The 15,556-nt window shown below is 36.2% G+C and overlaps 1 protein-coding gene across 1 annotated transcript in view; it reads left to right on the forward strand.

Moving 5' to 3' along the window:
• The window catches only part of SYT1 (synaptotagmin 1), a 554,785-nt gene that overhangs the window by 326,342 nt on the left and 212,887 nt on the right, over positions 1–15,556 (forward strand). Inside the window, exon 4 of the mRNA XM_039235556.1 lies at positions 14,026–14,208. Within this exon, the coding sequence (XP_039091487.1) occupies positions 14,043–14,208 (166 nt within the window). The 5' untranslated portion in view covers positions 14,026–14,042. The remainder of the gene's footprint in view (positions 1–14,025; positions 14,209–15,556) is intronic.

Here is a 15,556-nt window from a genome sequence, read left to right on the forward strand (position 1 = left end):
ACTGAGTATTTATTATAGTCTTTTACCAGCACGGCCAAGTCAGAAGTCTCAAGGACAGGATAGACTCCCACATTGTTCACTGCCTCCGTTCTTTTGTCCTCTTCAAAGCCACACCATTCTTACCTCATCTGGAATGCTGTGTTCTCACTCAGAACTGTATTCAGGCTTTGATGATGGACTTCTAGAAAGTGCCATCTCCATCGGCTGCTTTCTACAGAGACTTTTCTTTTCTCCAACACCCTCTGCAAAATGCTGGCTTGTTCCTTTACTTGTTATCATGAATAACAGCATGATTTTGCATGCTGCCCTCCTGCAACACTGAATGCTCTGTATCTGTTTTCTCCCTACCAGCTGCCTTCTCTCTCTTCCCTTGTCAGCATTTTGTGAAAGAGATTCAGTAACAATGTGTGCCCAAGATTGTGTAGATTTTATAGTCACTTTGGATTTGAGGCAGGCCTCCATATTTCATCACCAAAATGCTCTACCAACTGTCCAATTACCGATTCTCTCCAAAATTGAACTTAATCTATTCTAACATGCAGAACTTGGAAATGCATTCCTTTAGGTATGCTGTTCTTATTTTCATCTTTGCAGCTGTAAACTTTCTAAGTAAAGCTCCCTTTTGCCTCTTCTTTCTACTTCTAGCCTGGAAAATTCTGATTTGAAGCTGCCATTCTAAAAGTCTCTCTTGTATATATCAGTTTGACTTTTCTTTTTACTACATTTAGGAATGCCTTGCTAGCATTCCTACGGTTTTGTTTTGTTTTTTTTTATAAGGCACAGAACTTGCACACATTCTTTTGTTTTCAGGCACTTTTTTGTCTTTGATTGCAAATGCCCCTGAGTAATTTCTATGAACAACATATCCAGTAAACAAGCAGAATTTTATTAAGTCATAACTCCTATTTTTATTCTATATTTCACCTTCTGTAATACAGGGTGACTTCTAGATGACTGAAATCAACACTCATATTTTATTCATGCTATCAAGACACTTTTATCTTAGGAAAAGCGTTAGTTCATCTGTAATATATCCAGTTTGAATTTGTAACAGTGTGCCCTCACTCAAATGTCTCCTTAGCCAGTTGGATATTAATTGAGATTCTAGATATTGATATTAACCATTTTACAGAAATGCAGTTGTATATTAACAGCAAGGAAGAAAAAAAAACATTTGGCTAAATACAAATTTTCTCCTAATTAATTCATCATAGTTTAGACTAGACTGATGAAAAAAAAGTCCTATTTTTCACAATGATGCTTACATGTGAGGTGGCGACTTGATGGCATTATATAGGAAATCTGTTCTTAAGTTCACTTTCTTAGAGTGGTATGATCTGGGTTTGTGAAGAGGAAAGAAGACATTTAATTGTTCATAGATGTATCTCTAACTCTATCAAACCTTGACTTGATGGAGAGACAGAAAACAAGCCATTGCCTATGAAGAGACAAAAGGAAAGGAGGAGAGGCAGCAGCAAAAGAAAGGGAAGCCACCAAGAGACACTTGGAGACTATGCTACCTAATGAACATAATAGGCTAGCCGCCTTTCAAATATTCCTTTCCAAATGTTTGACTCCTTGATTTACTTCTTAGGTGCTCCCCTCACACAAGCTTTGATTAATTATGGGCACATTAGAAAACAGAACATTTAATTTGAACACAATATACAAAATTAGCACCCTACCTTAACCTTTCAAATCTTCTACATTTGATCAAACAAATTGCCAAAATGAATTTTCTTATATTTCAAATCCATTTGTTTATATGTACCTAGCACCATAGGATGTAGGGCAATGATCTTCACCTTAATTCATACGATGTGGGGAAGATACAGCCCTGTTCTGAATAGGAGAAAATATAATGAGTGTCCCTTAGACTTCTTGATAACCATAAACTAGGGGGTCAAAGGCACACACAGGTAAAGGGTTTTAATGGGTCAATCTGGCACAGCATAATAAAAACATTAGCCAATAGAAAAAGTAAACTTTATTTTTGTCATTGTGGAAATCAGATTATAAAGTATTTGTATGTAGCAGCTTCTGGCTGCAAGCAACAAGAGACACAACACAAAATGGATTAAACCATAAGGAAAATGCATTATCTCCCATTGCAAGAAGTTTCGAGGCAGGGTGGTGGTAGTTTTAGCCAGTATAGCAGCCCCACAGCATCATGAGGGGCTTGGTTACTGTCAACTTTTAGCATCATCATCTGTAAAGCACCAGCCTGCTGCACTAGATTCTCTCATGATTGCATGACTGCAAGCACTTCCAAGTACCACACAGAAGCACAACCACCACCAGCAGAAGAGAGACTGCCTTCTGTATGTATATCGTTAAGAGTTAGAAAAATTTCCTCAGAAATCACCCAACAGACCTCATCTCATATCACAATAGCCTCAACTGGATCACAGGCCCTTCCCTGACTAAGCCAACCACAGACAAAAACAATGAGATTACAATGATACACACACACACACACACACACACACACACACACACCACACACGGGAGAGATCTATATCTATATCTATCTATCTATCTATATGCTAGAGCCCTAGCATCCTCATATATATACATAATGTATATATGTGTATATGTATAATATATATATACACACGATATATATGTAAATATATATATATACATACACGATATATTAGTTTCTCTCTATATCTATCTCTGTAGATATCGATCTCTCTATAGAGATCTCTCTAGAGAGATCTCTATAGAGATAGACATAGAGTGAAAGAAACTAATAAAGTTCACCATGAGTGGAGATAAGGAGTTGAAAAAAATAGGGCTTGTCTTACATCGGAAAGACTGATTAGATGAGAAAGTGAGACGTGATTATTTTATAAATTGTGTGTATTGTTCATTCAGGTTTCATGTTCTCAAATTAATTTGTTGGCACACAACAGAAGATAGAATTTAGGAAGAAGAAGCCAAATCACCATCTTCGATACTTCATATCTGATATATACACATAGACATACAGATATACATCTAGCATATAAACAGTCTTCAGGCCCCACTATATTTAGAAAATCTCAATGGTTTTCTATCTGGTATCTTCTCTCAGTAGCCTCCTAGAATGATTTCTACTACAGCATATAACACATTGGATTCTAACCATCTGTATGCATCCCCAAGCATACAGATGGTGAATGAACTTCTTGAATTGTATCCAGAGCCCTAGCATCCTCATGTCAGACACATCGTAGGCACCCAAAATATTCATTCATTCAACATCTATCCATTTATTAGTGAGGCAGAATTCCATAGGCCCTGGAGCTAGCCTGTTTCAGTCTAAGTCCTTGCTCCAACATTTACTAGCTGTGCAGCCTTTGGCATGTTTTCTCATCTATAATAGATAATAATACTGCCTGACACAGGGTTTATTTTGTGAGCATTAAATGAGCTTCTGTGTTTAAAGCTCTTATAAAAATGTCTGGCTAATACTATAGGCTTATAAAGGGTTACTCTTTTAATTTATTAATACACTATTTCTGACTGTAGATTGCAGAATTTTTCATCATATTTACCACAATCTGAACTGTGTATGGATCGATTTTAAAGCTTTGCTTCACTGTGTGACAAAACAATGACAGTTTGAGCACAGTTTGATAAAAGAGGGCTTTGAGTTGCAAGCTTAGATTTTCTCTCAAGCGCCTGCAGCTCAGAAACAGCAAGTGTTCAGAGCTGAGTTTCAGCAAAGCAATGAAAAATGGGAATTCCAAATTATCTATCTGTAGTTTCTATAGAAAACAGTTTGAGAGCCAATTTGGCTGGATCTAGCTAAGCTGTATCTCTTAGATACTGCCAAAAAATCTAGAATCTTACTATACAAAAGTTAAAGAGAGATAACTTGAATTAATATTGTACACAATGAGCATTGTTGCTGAAAACTATGTTAAATTGCGCCATGAAAGATCAACTTCCTCTCTAGGTTTTCCTATCTACCATTGTAGCAAAAAAAAAAAAAAAAAAAAAAAATTAAAGAGGTTTTGACCCTTACTGTACAACTTTTAAAACAGTGCAAAATACATCTGTCATATTTATAATGCATTTGAAAGGCACTTTTGATACTTTTCCTTAATTATGATTCTGACAGGCTTAACAAAATCTTAGGAGGTCGCTTCTAGTCATCAAAGTTCTCAATTGAGTGGTGCTTTTGAAATAAATGGCAGCTTTTAAAACTACAACATTTTATTAATAGAGAAATGGGTACACAGTAAATAGATTAGAAAAACACTATTAAATTTTTGAATTCATTATATGCTTTTAGACAATGCCCTCCTATCCCAATTTTCAAAATTTATTTCCCTATTGTAGGTGGGAAATTTTCAATTTTGTTTAAGACCCCTTGATTTTCTGTATCATTTTACAGTAATTCAGTACTTGGGCTTTGGATTGGATATGATTTACTTGTTTCCATTCTTTTATTGTCTATATTATAGGTCTGAAGGGGGAAATATTGTAGCAATAAATATAATTTCCATTTGGCTCATGGATTTATTTTTATTTTAGCTAGTTCTTCTGAAATTTATATTGCCTTCAATTGCTAAATGTAATTGTGGTGATTGATCTTCTGGGAATGAGAAATTCAGTTTGTTAAAAATTTTACCAAATTTATTGCTTTCAAATACATCACTTGTAAACAATGCTAATGCGTTCTCTTTGTTCTATAGGAAATTTCTATTTTATGTACTGTAAGAAACAATTAATTAAAGACACACCATTATTTTACATACTACCAAGAAAAAATGCTACAAAGTAAATGATATCAAAAGTGGTTTCATACCCCTTGAATTTTTGTTTTGTACTTATTGAAAAATCATTCATACTTAGATTTTATTTTGTGTTAATTTTGTGCATACAAATGGAGAAATTAAAAGCAAAATAGATTGCATAAGTTTCTAAATTTCTAAACCTGTTCTCAAGTTAGAGTTAATGATGCCCGTCTTTTTATGCACATTTACCTTTGTGCTATCAATAGTGTTAGATAAAGCATTTCTTTAAATATTGTTCCAATGAAGCTTCCAAAATCTTCCAAGACACTTGACTCTCCTTCTGCTAGTTTTAACTGTACAAGGTTACAGTAGAAAGCTCGAAGACCAAAAGCAGGGTTCAGATTCCTTCCTCAAATGGCCTTTAAATGATTTGTTGACTGGAACATCCATGGGGATAGCAAGCAGACTGGGAGTGCACAGGCCTGGCCAAGAGTAAGAGTAAAATGACACCGATGATACGACAAATTCCCATTTCTGAGATGCAAAATTTAAAAAGAAAATACATTTAATTGAGTGTTTTAAATACTCATCAGTTGGCCACTACAGCATTTTTCTAGGCCGTAGATCACTCTGTACCATCAGTTCTATCACTCTCCTACATACATTTAATTATGAATGCAGGGCAGACTTAGAATCAGAATTTACCGGCTCTGGCTATATATTTAAATATCCCCAAAGCTACCAAGCCTAGTGAACCTCACAGTAGGTTTTACTTCTGATGATACCTTCCTGATCACAAGGTGCAGCTACTCTGATTATCATCAATATTAGTTTTTATAGTATGCTATGTAATCAACTTAGACCTGGAAAGCAGTCCAAAGGACAAATGGTGGCAACTGGACAAACTGGACAGCGGTCATGGTGTTTAGAAGCCGGGCTTCACCACTTATTAACTCTGACAATAAGCACACTTCTCCTCTATGTCTCAGTTTCTTCCAGGCACTTCACAGGTTCATTTCCTGAAGGGGGCAATTTAATGTGCCTCACTCACTTTTTCATGCCAAATAGTGTCATTGGCCTTAGGCCAGCATTTAAGTGAGCTGCCCTGGAGTCAAGTGCTCATCCCTCCATAAATCCACTGTGACTATGGCGAAGGGGGTGGCCATGAATTCGACCTAGACTCTTGCCCATCACTAGAGTCTGTGAGCAGGGCAATTTCACTGAAAAGGAGCTTGGAATGGGTAAGGACTGGGGTTCATATCTTGAGTACATCTCCTACCCACTTCCCACCTCTGCAGGATCCAGGGTTAGATTGGTCTCTCATTAGACAAAACAAAGTTGAAAGAAGAAAATAACAATTTTGAGCAAATTGGGCCAACTTGGAAATATACCTGAGTAGTAGTGAATTTTTTTGACATAGGACATTATTTCTTACACAATCAAAACTAGAGTGAGGTAGGAGAATAACCACATTCTTATTACAACCACTATCCGCCTATAAGGAAAATGGATCTTGAGGAACAACTTTTGCCTGTCCTGGGGCAAGAATGGAAGGAGATAAACACCAGAAAATCTAGAAAACCAAATTATATTTTTAAAGGAATAATTTACACTAAAAATATGAAAAGAGAAACTTGATAAATCAAAGTTTTCTAACCTCTACTAAAGTAGCTGGCCACTTAAAGAGTTTGATCTCTCGTTTTTAATACAAATATTTGCCTTTAGCTAGTCTACTATTTTGAGCACCTCACATCTATATACCTTTCTCTGCCTATTTCCTTTGGATCCAAATTTCCTAATTCCTGGTCCTACTTGTTACTTCTTATTCATACTTTTCCATCTGCCTCCTGGCCAGCAGGGTCATGTTTCTAGTTGTCTTCTAGTTGTCAAGAAGATACCTGTGCTTTGCAATTCACCACTATTGGTATCAAGAGCTATCACCGTGGGGGTACATTGGGTTTCCATAATGACAGGAAAAGGTAGCCAGGAGAAACTCCTGGGCTGTCTTGAGATTGAGAATTGAGGTCTTAGTCTCTTTTTCTCTGCCTTCACATAAAGCATAGGGTTCAGTAGACACTCATGACATACGTCAAGTGCCTAGTACATGATAAAGGAGACCTAACGATAAATTTTTGTTCTCCCCTTTGAAGGGAAGAAACTAAGAAGAAAGGCAAAGATAAGAATAGGAGAATTTTGATCAGAGAGGAGAGAGAAAGACAAGACAAGGAAGAAGGAAAACCAATAGGGCACTAGGTGGCTGCAGAGAGACAGGTTTACAAAAAGAGAGAGAGAAGCCATTTAGCGCTTTGTATAGAGCCAGGAACTAGAGACTGTGGTGATGGTTTCTTGGGTGTATACTTATCGCTAAGTCCACTAAGTTTCATTCATTAAATACGTACAGCTCTTTGCAGGTCAGTCATGCTTCAATCTCAATAAAGTGGTAGCTAAACAAATAAGTTGACTCCTAGGAAATGCAGCTGGTGAGCATTTCAGTATTTCCTTCCTGCTTTAGCTCTTCCAAAGATATCTTTGGATAAAACTCTACACACCTTTTCAACATTTGTAGTGTGCTATTTGTAGGGTTGGGGAGAGATGCTGATTCTATACTCAGAGCTAAGCAGACCCACTTATATTCAATGTGCAAAGCTATTTATGAGAGTTACTGCCTGAGAACCACACTCTTAAGTAAAATCCTCCCTGTACCTCTCAGGAGGCTTTTGTGACTAAATAGGTAAAATCTGGAGGCAACTCAATCTATTTTGGAAAGAAAGGAAGGAAAAGACCCAGGAGCCTGTACTTTTTTATGGTTTCTGAAGGTAGGTGGCGTGCTGTGTTTCCATTTGCTCCAAGGTCTAAACACAACCTTTCATCTCTCGCCCTTGTACTGGGACTATCGCCAGAAGTCAGCTGTCATCACCATGAGAGAGACCATATAATTTCCAGCTTTCCTCTTCCTTCCTTCAAGAGAAAGTATCTATTTAAACTAGAGAGAAGATATACCTTAAGCCTGACATTCAAACATCTGCCAACTTGTAGACTTTTATAACACTGCTAGACTTCACTTACTGCCTAAAGATCCTTGGGTTTGGAAAGGATTTAAATGAAACCTTGACATTAGTTTTCTTTTCTCCCCCCCAAAATCTGCCAGAGTGGATGCCATGGGTCCATAGGTCAGATTCCTTGGGAAGCTGTTCTGAGTCTGATGTAGCTTGCTGGGGAATGCTTCCTGGGTAGGGGGATGGGGAAAAGCTGGTTTGGGCAAAGGGGGTTTCTAACAAACTGAGGTGCAGTCACCACAGGCTTTAGCTGATCCTGTAGGGCCCTTCAGAGATCAAACTGAGGCAGGGGGCCAGGCCTCTATGCAAGCACCCACTAGTCAATTGGATGTGGGCTGCCTCTGGGAAAGCAGGTTTCACCTTGGGCAAGGCAGTCCCCTCCAGCTAAGGGCAATCATTTAGGAGAGATCGCTTAGCTAGGAGCTGTCCTTAGGCAGCACTCTCTGAAACTAAGGGCCTCATTACTGAAAGGAAGGGAGAGATTCCCATGGCATCCTCTTATAGCTCCCACTTACACCTACAGAAGGTCGAGGAAAATTCTGATGGAATAAAATCACTTAATCCTGCCCTCCATCTCAAAAATGCACTCTAACATATTCTGTGATATCCCCCCGACTCTATATGATAATTACTTCAATAGTTACTTTCAGTTTGGGGCATTTCTGCCTTTGAATACTTTTCTTTAAGTAATATTTTCAGCATCTCTTTGACCTTTTTCTCCTGTTTGCTTTTTAATTTTGATGCTATTATTATAAAATACAATACTTAAATGGAAATAGCGCTTTCTCCAGAAATCGTTATGTTTATGCAGTAAAGTAGACTATCTCACTATATAATCTGAGAAATCTGTATCAATTTATAGACCTAGAGATAGGCATAATTAAAGTCCTACTAAGAAGAATATAAGGGACAAAGGGAAGTTGTCATGGCAACCAAAAAATCCCGATTTTCCTCATTTTGTACCACAAAAGCATTAACCTCTATTATACCTTAATATTTTTTCTACATTGTCTTTTAACCAGTGGTCACTTTGAATATTATATTTTTGCTACACACATAGCTAAATCATTACTTCCTGCAATTTAGCTTTTTACATTACATTTTAAAATAGTTTTTTTAAAAATCTGGCACTAGGAAATTACTCTTTCTGCAAGATTCAGTTTTTCTTAAGAGCAAGATAGCGTTAAACCTTTTTTTCCTCTGTGTAATTTAAGATAATTCAGGTTTCTAATATACTGGCAATGTAAACATATAGAAAAAAATGACGAATCTACCACAAGTTTATCATTTTAAATTTATCTTTCCAATCTCTCTGATACAGAGTTTTTTAGAAAAATTGGACATATTTCATAACATTTTGTAATTTGCTTTTTTTTAAATCTAACACTATAATGTGTTTCCAGGTTTGTAAATATTTACCGTGAAGATAATTTTAATAATGTTATTTGATGGATTACCATAATTTAAGTCTCTCTTTACATAGTTTCTGCTCTTATAATATGACAAATAAGTTACAATAAACATCCTTAAGTTGTTTGTACCCCTCAGATTCCTTACTGTAAATTCCTAGAAAAAGAATGAGCACTTCTACATCTTTTTAAATATATTTTTTAATGTTATTTATTTTTGAAAGAGAGAGACAGAGCGCAAGCAGGGGAGGGGCGGAGAGAAAGGGAGACACAGAATCCAAAGCAGGGTCCAGGCTCTGAGCTGTCACACAGGCACAGAGCCCGATGCGGGGCTTGAACTCACAAACAGTGAGGTCATGACCTGAGCCAAAGTCCGATGACTGAGCCAGGCAGGCATCCTAGCATTTCTACAGCTTTTTTATATGTTTTGTTCCTTTGGCCTCCAGAAAGTATTTTCCTATTCTATGGGCTTTCCTAATTGCTCACTTTTCTGAAACTTCACCTTCATATATCTACATTTACCCAAATTTACAAATGAATATATATTAGCTCATTGTTATTTTAACTCTTAGGTTTTTGACTATTTGTGAAATTAAACACTTATCAGGAGGATTTGTATTCCTTTCTTTGAGAACTGCTTGCTTATGTTGTGCATACAAAACTATCTCCTGGAGGGGAATTTATTTTTCTGTCTGATATTATTTCTCTTGGCATTATTTCAAGATACCAAATTCCACTTTAACCAACTAAATGACTACATCTCTAAAATTAATCCGTTTCCCATTGGCAAAAGGACTTGTGTTTTCCATTTACTGGTAAATCAGTTCAAAAGAAAATTATAAATATCTTTCCAGTACCAATTCAATTGTTGAATAATATATAAACATTATTATTAAACTAGTGGAAAGAACCTCGAACCAGGCTTAAACTAGTGGAAAGAAGCTTGAACCAGGCTAAATCTTTGTAGGACAAATCATTAACCTCTCCACATCCCAATTTCTTCTGTAAAACAAGACTAAGTTGCTTTTCAGGGTTCAATGAGAATTAAGAATATTATACAAATGACAGTATTTTAGCACACAACAGATCAGTAAGTGGTATCTTTAGCCTTCATTAGCTCCATCAGTTTTACTGTATCTTCAGATGTCCCTTTTTATAGTGGTTTTCCAAACTTTGGATCATTAGTGGATTGTGAAGCTAGTGTATACGATTTGGAGGTATAACTAGAGGTTTTTAGTGAAGAAGAACAGACCTGAATAATCAGAATATTTCATAGTGGGGGCAAGTGTTTTTGTGTGAAGCTTTTGTTCAGTATATAATGTATAGGCAGAGAGAGTATACTGACACACAATGTAAAATGTACTTCTTAGGATCGCTTATAGTCCAAAAATTCTTTCAAAAACTACAGTTTTACTCAATGCTTGTCGCATAGTGTGCAAGTCCCTAAGACTGTAGTGGCCAAGACATCTAGGGTCAAATCCCAACTCTACTAATTACTATTGCATAACTTTGAACCAGTTGCATAACTGCTGTATTCCTTAGTCTCCTTGCCATTAAATGGGTGATAATTATAGCTCTCATGGGAGTGGTATGGGAACTATATGATTTCATATATCTAAGCACTTAGCAGGTATCAGTAACTTTTGGCTGTTATTTTATCAAACTTGAGTAGAATATAATTTTTTCCTGAATAAGCAAAAAATGCTGCATAAAAGAATATAAGATTATCACATTAGCCAGAACTGAATAACTGGCTAGGTTTTCATCTACAAAATGATGCTTCTCGATAAGCTTTTTATTTCCATAAATATGAACTGAAAAGCCATGTAAATATTCTATGTTTTTCTATTTACAACAGCATTATCTCTCAAAATAGGAAGGAATAAGAATATTAAGCAATCAGTCTTTCTTTGTCAGTATATTAGATCCTTAATTGTCCATTATATTTTTGTATTTTATGAAGACTTTAATTTCACAGTGGTATACATTAAGTAAAAGGAGCATGTCTACTTATCTATAATCCTTTCTTGATTTAAAATAATCAGAAATGATAGAGATAAATCATTGATAAATAACAGCTAAAAGTTTATAGCTTTTACCTTTTTTGATAACAACACTTCTAAAGCATACGTTATGCCTGTAGAAGACTGTTTTTGGAAATTATGAAAATATTCATTGCTTCATTAAAAAAACATTGAGTAAACATTGAATCCATCTTCTAGATGTTAACTATTGAACAAAAGTCTTTTTTAAATAGTCTTTTAGATCATTCAGCTTATATGAAGAAATGTTTTATATTCCATTATAAACTGGAGTAAAGTGAAAATATTTAACAACCTGGGTAGCAAAAGACCCAATCATTTGTACACACAAAGACTAGAAAGCCATTTCGGGGTAGAAGCTGATCACTCTAGGTGACCAGCAACAATCTCTCATTTCTAGGAGATGCAAAATTGACCTGAAACATAATTAGAGAATATACCTTTAATTTAATGATGGCACTGTTGTGTGTATTTGTATTTACTACAATGATTTCTTTACACTCTACAGTAAACTATGATTCTTCAAATATCCTCTACTATCTTGTAGAAATACAAAATAATGCATATCATATCTGGTGACTCTCACAGCAGAGGACCAAATTCGGTTTTTGAATACATACATACTACTATTTCATACATACGTATGTGTTTGTGTATGTATGAATGTATATGTAATTTTAGTCTTGCTGACTCACATGAAATATAAAAGTTATGTTATTCTCAGTATCAGTAGTTTCACCTATGTTATGCAAACAGGACTCCAAATTTTAGCAGGGAGACACATCCTAAGCTAAACAGATTCGAAATCAAGAAAACCTTCTGGAAAGTGACTTTGAGTTGGGGAAAAAAATACAGTTTTCCACAACCTGGAAAATTCTGGGTTACCAAGTATTACTAGGGAAAGAAAGAGAGAGGACAGAAGGACCGATTGATCAGTTGATAGAGTGCTAAGTTCATTAGATTGCCTTATTGTACACTCGAAAACCTTTTGTCTCTGGTAGGATTATTCTCACTTTACAAATTAAGAAACTCAAGAACAGAGAAGATTTAAGCCCCTATGTAACTCTACCCTTTCATGTCATATTAGCAGCTACTAGTGGAAAATTAAAAGCTTTAAAAAATAACATATGGTAAAATGAAAACCAGTTATCTATGTGTATGTATTAGTCTCAGTCATCCTTTCCTTCCATGAAATCCAAAACTCTCTAGATTTTGGGGCACCTGGGTGGCTTAGTCGGTTAAGCGTCCGACTTTCGCTTAGGTCATGATCTCGCGGTTCGTGGGTTCGAGCCCCGCGTCGGGCTGTGTCCTGACTGCCAGCTCAGAGCCTGAAGCCTGTTTCAGTCTGTGACTCTCTCTCTCTCTGACCCTCCCCTGCTCAGGCTGTCTCTCTCTCTCTCTCCTAGAAATAAATAAAACATTAAAAAAAAAAAAACTCTCTAGATTTTAAGAGTCTAATAACAATTCCATATATCTGAGAATATTCTACTTTCAATTGCATTTCCACTAAATATGTAAGTATGCATAATTAATTCACGAAAGATTTTAATTCTATAAAAGTCCTTTAACTGTTTTCTGGTTATTCCCATTTCTTTGCAAAGGGGATTTATGGGTCCAACAACTTTCCTGCTGAGACTGTGAAGTTGCTTTGCCCGACTTCTGCCCCAAATCCTGTTCTCTTTCTTCCAGCACCACCTGAAATCTTAAGCCACACAGTAAAATTAATTATTAAAGTCCAGAATATGTTCAGATTGGAGAATAGGACTTCAATCCTACCTCTCTAGAATGCCTTCTGCACTGCACATGTACTTAAAAAAAAAAAGTCTTGCCAGGGCAGGTCAGTTTCTTTATATTTCAGAAGGCAGAGAAATTAAGAGGTCAAATACCCTGTCAGAATTCATACAGCTAGGGAAGAGGATCAGAACTGAGGTCTTCTGTACTCAAGAATAAGAGATTTTCATTGGCTGGCTACCTTAAGGACTTTTTTAATATTTTGGAGGTAAACAAACATTTAAAGTAATGGAATAATTTAATAGAATAATTCAATAATCTAATCAAGGTGAATCAACTGAAATGGTTTGACAGACAAGGTGTGTTTCATCATTTCCTGGATACAAACAGTCCATCATGCCACATTTACAGTGGCTTCAAACATTTACCCAGCAAGACAACTGAATTATTGATCACAGTATTGTCTACAGTAAATGTCAAAAATAAATGACTGGGAGGAAAATGTACCATCAATAAATGAGATTCAAGAAGTTCTCTAGGACACTCCTGACATCTTACAGTATCAATGTTATAATAGTATTCTTTATAACCATTTTAAAACTAGTATTTTGAATGCATGCTATTATTGGTCAACATTTCCAATATAAATACTTAATCTTTCTTTCCTTTTAGAAAATACAAAATGCTCAGAGTATAGAGCATGTATGTTGTCAACAACTGTCTCATACACAGTCGGTCACGTACGGGTTAGAAATTAAATCTGCACAGTAAATAATTGGCAGTATAAACGCCTACTAGATTTTAAGCTTACATATTATTGTTGGGATAGTGTTTTCAGGAAGTACGTCTGCCCTTAACTTCTAGGAAAGACTCTCCACTGTGGTTCCATAAATACTTTATGAGCCAACATAAAGTAATATGCTAATGATAGACTATTTACCCAGGGAGCAGGTGCACTCTCTGATGTGTTTCATCTCTGTGTACCTTTGATGTGGGATCAGTTAAGCCATTTGGAATTGTTCTTTTATTTATTTATTTTGCTTCCCTCCCCTCTTAGATTCACCTGAACCTAAAATGGTGAGTGAGAGTCATCATGAGGCCCTGGCAGCCCCGCCAGTCACCACTGTTGCAACTGTACTACCACATAATGCCACAGAGCCAGCCAGTCCTGGGGAAGGAAAGGAAGATGCCTTTTCCAAGCTGAAGGAGAAGTTTATGAATGAGTTGCATAAAATTCCATGTGAGTACTATGTATGATTGGTAGAGTAAAAATAAATGTTTGAAAAATGACCTTATCCACTCGGGGGTAAAAAAACAGAATTCCTCTTAAGATACCATAAACTTACATTTGATGTTTGTAATTATTGGGATGGTAACATCCCAATAATAAAATGGAGTATTAGAAATGGAATACTTTTTAAGTCTTTAAATACACTTTATTCATGAAAGCCCAATTTATAAAACACTTCTACCTTGTGTTTCATGCAGGTGGGTATATTTTTTTTTACAATATCTGTTTTTTCTAGAATATTGTTTATGAGTTGTACAGTATATCTTTTAAATTTGTTTTTATGAATTAGTCTATTGTAAAGATTATTTCTGGGGTGCCTGGGTGGCTCAGTCGGCTAAGCGTCCGACTTCAGCTCAGGTCATGTTCTCACAGTTCGTGAGTTTGAGCCCCACGTCGGGCTTTGTGCTGACAGCTAGCTCAGAGGCTGAGACCTGCTTCAGATTCTGTATCTCCCTCTCTATCCGACCCTCCTCTGCTCATGCTATCTCTCTCTCTCAGAAATTAAAAAAAAAAAGATTATTCCTAAACAATAGCTAAAATGTTCTTTCTAATATTACAAGCTTGTTTTCCTTTAATTTACTAACATCAGAATCTTCTGCACAGTTTTTTAATTTTTCTTTGTTCTCATCAGGAGAAAAACAACAATAACAAAAATAACCAGTAGTTAAGTTTATTTGTATGAGTGCAGCACTAAGTTCAAAATCAGTGGGGTTTCAATCTGAAACAGGTTCTTTTTTCCTTCAGACTTGAACATTTATCATGAACTAGACATTTTCCCCGATGCTAGGAAAAAGATTTTGGCCCTAATAAAGCTTATACTCTAGTGAGGAAAAGAAGTAATAAATCGATCTAGATGCAAATATATATAGAAAGTCATGTGGTAATAAATTAGAGAAACTAAAGAAGAGTAAGTGGAATATGGAAGGGCAGAGAAGGTAAAACATTATTTTTTTGGATGACAAGGTCTGGTTTCTTTTGTAAGGAACCTTGAAAGAAGTGAGGGAGTAAGTTATAAAACCTAGGAATTTTGGACAAAGGCCCTTGGGCAAAAATCTGCCTGCAACAGCAAGGAGCCCAGTGAGCCTTACAAGGTGGCCTTACAAATGAACAAGGTGGAGGTTGGCAGAAAGCAAATTCAGACTGGAGCACAGGCCGTATCATGTGAGCCTTGTGGATTATTCTATGGAACTTGGATTCTACTATGAATGAAACAAAATGCCTCCAGAGGGTTTTGAGCAGAAGTGTCCCAGGATCTGACTCAAGTTTTTTAAAGATCATTCTAGCTACTGTGTTGAAA

This window comes from Hyaena hyaena, unplaced genomic scaffold (genome assembly GCF_003009895.1).
Source record: "Hyaena hyaena isolate Hyena2069 unplaced genomic scaffold, ASM300989v1 scaffold_99, whole genome shotgun sequence".
Taxonomy (NCBI): domain Eukaryota; kingdom Metazoa; phylum Chordata; class Mammalia; order Carnivora; family Hyaenidae; genus Hyaena; species Hyaena hyaena.